This window comes from Oncorhynchus kisutch, linkage group LG8 (assembly GCF_002021735.2).
Source record: "Oncorhynchus kisutch isolate 150728-3 linkage group LG8, Okis_V2, whole genome shotgun sequence".
NCBI lineage: Eukaryota > Metazoa > Chordata > Actinopteri > Salmoniformes > Salmonidae > Oncorhynchus > Oncorhynchus kisutch.
This window is the reverse complement of record NC_034181.2, coordinates 43297721-43303394: the sequence shown is the minus strand read 5'-3', so window position 1 is coordinate 43303394 and position 5674 is coordinate 43297721. Positions and strand designations below refer to the sequence as shown.

At 44.6% G+C, this 5674-nt stretch overlaps 1 protein-coding gene across 1 annotated transcript; it reads left to right on the top strand.

The window, feature by feature from the left end:
- Nucleotides 1-1232: 1232 nt before the first annotated feature.
- Nucleotides 1233-2352, top strand: LOC109894859 (5-hydroxytryptamine receptor 2A-like). Its single transcript, XM_031829470.1, has one exon. It carries the CDS (start codon nt 1296-1298, stop codon nt 1638-1640), a length of 345 nt encoding a protein of 114 aa, XP_031685330.1. The 5' UTR covers nt 1233-1295; the 3' UTR covers nt 1641-2352.
- Nucleotides 2353-5674: the final 3322 nt, after the last annotated feature.

Here is a 5674-nt window from a genome sequence, read left to right as displayed (position 1 = left end):
TATTACTCGTATCCCAGAGACATTTGCTTTGCTAGTCAGAGCCTAATGTTAGCTAGCTAACATTGAACATGGTTGGTTAGCTCCCAGCATATTCATGCAAGGTAGTAATGACATGATTTAGCACTATGTTCACTGTTGTTTAACTAGCTAACATTAGCTGACTGGCTCGTTATGTGACGTGTGTGATCTTACATGTTGTTCACCTAGCTAGGTAGCTACATGTCTTAAGGATTTCTGCTAATATCAAATGTCTATGTCCTGGGAAATGTTCTTGTTACTTACAACCTCGTGATACATGTTCAGGAGTCTTATGGCTTGGAGGGTAGAAGCTGTTTAGAAGCCTTTTGGACCTAGACTTGGCGCTCCGGTACTACTTGCCATGCGGTAGCAGAGATCACAGTATGACTAGGGTGGCTTGAGTCTTTGACTATTTTTACGGCCTTCCTCTGACACCGCCTGGTATAAAGGTCCTGGATGGTAGGAAGCTTGGCCCCCAGTCAGGATGCTCTCGATGGTGCAGCTGTATAACTTTTTGAGGATCTGAGAACCCATGCCAAATCTTTTCAGTCTCCTGAGGGTGAAAAGGATTTGTCGTGCCCTCTTCACAACTGTCTTGGTGTGCTAGGACAATGTGTAGTTTGTTGGTGATGTGGACACCAAGGAACTTGAAGCTCTCAACCTGCTCCACTTCAGCCCCATCGATGAGACTGAGATACTGTAATGGCATTGACTATAAAAACTAGAAACCCCCCCCCAAAAAACGGCTTCCTGAATGGATTTTTCTCAGGTTTTCGCCTGCCAAATCTGTTGTACTCACAAACACAATTTGAACAGTTTTGGAAACTGCTTTCTATCCAAATCTACCAGTTATATGCATATTATATATTCTGGGCCCGAGGAGCAGGCAGTTTAATTTGGGCATGCTTTTCATCAAAAATTCCGAATGCTGCCCCCTACCCTAGAGAAGTTAACAAGATATGCATCTTTAATTTGCTGTATTGGACTTAATGTGTGAAAGTTACATATAAAAAATGTAAAAAAGTTCACACGCTGCCTTTTCAGCGGAATGTTGTCGAGCCTGTGCTAGAAAGGTTAAGCATCTGTTTTTGACAAAGATTATTAATTAATAGGAAATGGAACACACACACACTAAACTAACCTCTCTCTTTTCTCTGTGTTTCTGTGGTGGTATATCCATACAACCGCGATGGTGTTCAAACATGGCAGCTGCCTGCTGATGGATAACAGTTTGTCATGGTGTGCTCCTTCCTCGCCTCTTCGTCCCCCTCACCATTATGGTGGTCAGCTACTTCCTCACAATCAGCGCCCTGCAGACGGAAGCTACCCTCTGCATGGACCAGCTGGTGCCCCGGCCCAAGTGGAGCGCCACCCTAACCCTCAGCTTCTTTCCCCAGGCCTCGCTCTCCTCAGAGAAGCTTTTCTTCAGGCGTTCACTAAGCCACAACACAGGAGGGGTAGGAAGAGGGGTTGGTGTGCGGTATGGGTGTCGCACCATGCAGTCAATCAGCAACAAGCAGAAGGCCTCCCAAGGTCCTGGGCATGGCCTTCTTCCTGTTTGTGGTCATGTGGTGTCCATCAGCAACGTACTGAAGGTGATGTGCGACCCCCATGGACTGTGACCCTGGGGTGATGGGAAGGCTGCTGAACATGTATGTGTGGGTGGATACCTCTCCTCAGCCGTCAACCCTCTGGTATACACTGTTCAAAAACTCTGTTCAATGTACCGTACCGTCTTCTTCTGCTACATACACTGCCAGTACAGCAGGGGGAGGAAGCCTCTGCAGCTCGTACTGGTCAACAACATCCCTCCGCTGGCATACAACTCCCTTAAACTTAAAAACATGGTCAGTGATGGTCGACTTAAGGGGGTGGCTCTCCCATGGACACCACTGCAATAGCAGCTGGGGCTGGTCTAAACTCATTGAAATAGGAAAAAAAAGGAAGTGGGCCACGAGTGGGATTTCTCGCTTCCTTTTCCATCTCTGCTAGTCACACCAGAAAATAACTAAGATAATGCTAAATTATCAGCAACAGCCAGGAGGCAGGAGGGGACTTGATTCCCCCAAAATGTTAATGCACCTAGCCTTGGTACCAGTCTGTTTAGCTAACATTCCAGTACCTGTACGCCATGTCATATGCCAAAGATGTTTTGCAATGACACGGAGTACAAGGAGTGGAATGTACACCAAACAGACACCATACACATCTACTGTATATACATTGTGCACGTGTAAATTTAATGTTTTTTATTTTATTGTCATTAACCCGAAGAGAGCTATCTTTTGATCTTCTGTTTTCTATGATAAAAATACAGAAATGTGTATTGGTGGGACGCAGGCTAAATAAAATGAATCTGTAAGTAGAAACAAATGAACTGAAGTCAAAGCATGTTTATTTCTTCTGTTTGATGTCATGGTCACCAGGAGGTTGTGTCTCGTTCCCGGTTGGACATTCTTGGGACATTGTGTCATGGTCCCCTGAAGCTCCCTTGGATGTTCTTGGAGGTATTGTCACGTGATTGTCCCAAACCATTATAAGTAAAGTAATGACATTTTATGTGGGGGGTTATGGTAAGTGTTACGCTGTCCAGCTAGAATAGTGTAAAAATGTTTAATCAATGAAAAATATGATTACATTTCACATGATCACTGTACTGACTTTTCAATATGATCCCACCTGGGATTTGAACTCACAACCTCTGGTTTAGGAGTATTCTGATCTTTCTGCTATTTCAGTATTTGGTTTTTCAGTATAGTTAAATGCAGACATGTATTGGTGGGATGTAGGCTAAATAAAATGTATCTGAAGTCAAAGCTTATTTATTTCTGCTTTGATATCCAACAGTCCTATGATCAGCTCCATGAGGGCATTTTGCTGAGAAAATTACATTAGGCATATTATTTCTAAACAAATATGAATCAAGTAGTTGGACATCAGAACGTGTTGCAACTTCTGGTAACCTGTGGAAGAAACAATATATTTAATAGGCCACTCAGTTTATTTATAACGACATCTATAGAAGTTCACATTAAATCAATAATAAGTATAGACTATTGCCTGCAATAGCACCTTAGGGACTTCCATACAGAAAAGGTTTTCTGCAGCGGTGCAGGTGGATTAGTTTGGCATTGCCAGTGACCACAGCAACATATGGAGATTAAATTCAAACAATCAATTCACGTTGGCAAGTAGTTAGCTAAACCTTTGACAAACATAATTGGGGAAATACTATTGACGTTACTAACAATGCATAAGACAGTTGACAATAGCAAACATAACATGAATAAGAACCGATGCACATTATCCTTCTTTCACGGGTTCCCAACAAACAGGAAATGTCCCGAGGACATTCGGTGATGTTCCCATTCGGTCCCTTAAAGGTTTTGTATGTACATATATACACTTCTCAAAAAAATAAAGGGAACACTAAGTCAATCACACTTCTGTGAAATCAAACTGTCCACTTAGGAAGCAACGCTGATTGACAATACATTTCACATGCTGTTGTGCAAATGGAATAGACAACCGGTGGAAATGATAGGCAATTAGCAAGACACCCCCAATAAAGGAGTGGTTCTGCAGGTGGTGACCACAGACCACTTCTCAGTTCCTATGCTTCCTGGCTGATGTTTTGGTCACTTTTGAATGCTGGCGGTGCTTTCACTCTAGTGGTAGCATGAGATGGAGTCTACAACCCACACAATTGGCTCAGGTAGTGCAGCTCATCCAGGATGGCACATCAATGCGAGATGTGGCAAGAAGGTTTGCTGTGTCTGTCAGCGTAGTGTCCAGAGCATGGAGGCGCTACCAGGAGACAGGCCAGTACATCAGGAGACGTGGAGGAGGCCGTAGGAGGGCAACAACCCAGCAGCAGGACCGCTACCTCCGCCTTTGTGCAAGGAGGAGCAGGAGGAGCACGGCCAGAGCCCTGCAAAATGACCTCCAGCAGGCCACAAATGTGCATGTGTCTGTTTCTGACCGTTTGAGCAGACTCCATGAGGGTGGTATGAGGGCCCGACATCCACAAGTGGGGGTTGTGCTTACAGCCCAACACCGTGCAGGATGTTTCGCATTTGCCAGAGAACACCAAGATTGGCAAATTTGCCACTGGCGCAATGTGCTCTTCACAGATGAAAGCAGGTTCACACTGAGCACATGTGACAGAGTCTGGAGACGCCGTGGAGAACGTTCTGCTGCCTGCAACATCCAACAGCATGACCGGTTTGGCGATGGGTCAGTCATGGTGTGGGGTGGCATTTCTTTGGGGGGCCGCACAGCCCTCCATGTGCTCGCCAGAGGTAGCCTGACTGCCATTAGGTACCGAGATGAGATCCTCAGACCCCTTGTGAGACCATATGCTGGTGCGGTTGGCCCTGGGTTCCTCCTAATGCAAGACAATGCTAGACCTCATGTGGCTCGAGTGTGTCAGCAGTTCCTGCAAGAGGAAGGCATTGATGCTATGAACTTGCCCACCCGTTCCTCAGACCTGAATCCAATTGAGCAGCTCTGGGACATCATGTCTCGCTCCATCCACCAAAGCCACGTTGCACCACAGACTGTCCAGGAGTTGGCAGATGCTTTAGTCCAGGTCTGGGAGGAGATCCCTCAGGAGACCATCCGCCACCTCATCAGGAGCATGCCCAGGCGTTGTAGGGAGGTCATACAGGCACGTAGAGGCCACACACACTACTGAGCCTCATTTAGACTTGTTTTAAGGACATTACATCAATGTTGGATCAGCCTGTAGTGTGGTTTTCCACTTTAATTTTGAGTGTGACTCCAAATCCAGACCTCCATGGGTTGATAAATTTGATTTCCATTGATAATTTGTGTGTGATTTTGTTGTCAGCACATTCAACTATGTAAAGAAAAAAGTATTTAATAAGAATATTTCATACATTCAGATCATCTCCACAGAGGAACTATAGATCTCTGTCGGAGTGACCATAAGGTTCTTGGTCACCTCCCTGATTGAAATCAATTTTCCCCGATTGCTCAGTTTGGCCAGGCGGCCAGCTCTAAGAAGAGTCTTGATGGTTCCAAATGTCATCCACTCAGGAATGATGAAGGCCACTGTGTTCTTCGGGACCTTCAAAGCTGCAGACATTTTTTGGTACCTTTCCCCAGATCTGTGCCTCGACACAATCCTGTCTTGGATTTCTACAGACAATTCCTTTGACCTCTTGGCTTGGTTTTTGCTCTGATATGCACTGTCATCTCTGGGACATTATATAGACAGGAGTGTGCCTTTCCAAATGATGTCCAATCAATTTAATTTGCCACAGGTGGACTCCAATCAAGTTGTAGAAACATTTCAAGGATGATCAGTGGAAGCAGGATGCACCTGAGCTCAATTTCGAGTCTCATAGCAAAGGGTTGAATACTAATGAGTTAATAAATGTGCAAAGACTTCTACAACCCTGTCTTTACTTTGTCATTATGGGGTATTGTGTGTAGATTGCTGAGTTTTTAAAAATCAATTTTAGAATAAGGCAGTAAAGTAACAAAATGTGTAAAAAGTCACAATGTCTGAATTCTTTCCGAAGGCACTGTACCTACTTTAGCTAACATACTTAGCACACCCATATTGGAAGGTAGGCAGGCTACATGCAGACATTGTCATTATGTGCTTATAAGATATATATATAAGTTA

What these genes read in the sequence shown, in the direction of transcription:
- LOC109894859 (XM_031829470.1), top strand. Translation starts at nt 1,296, where the DNA reads ATGGTGGTCAGCTACTTCCTCACAATCAGCGCCCTGCAGACGGAAGCT.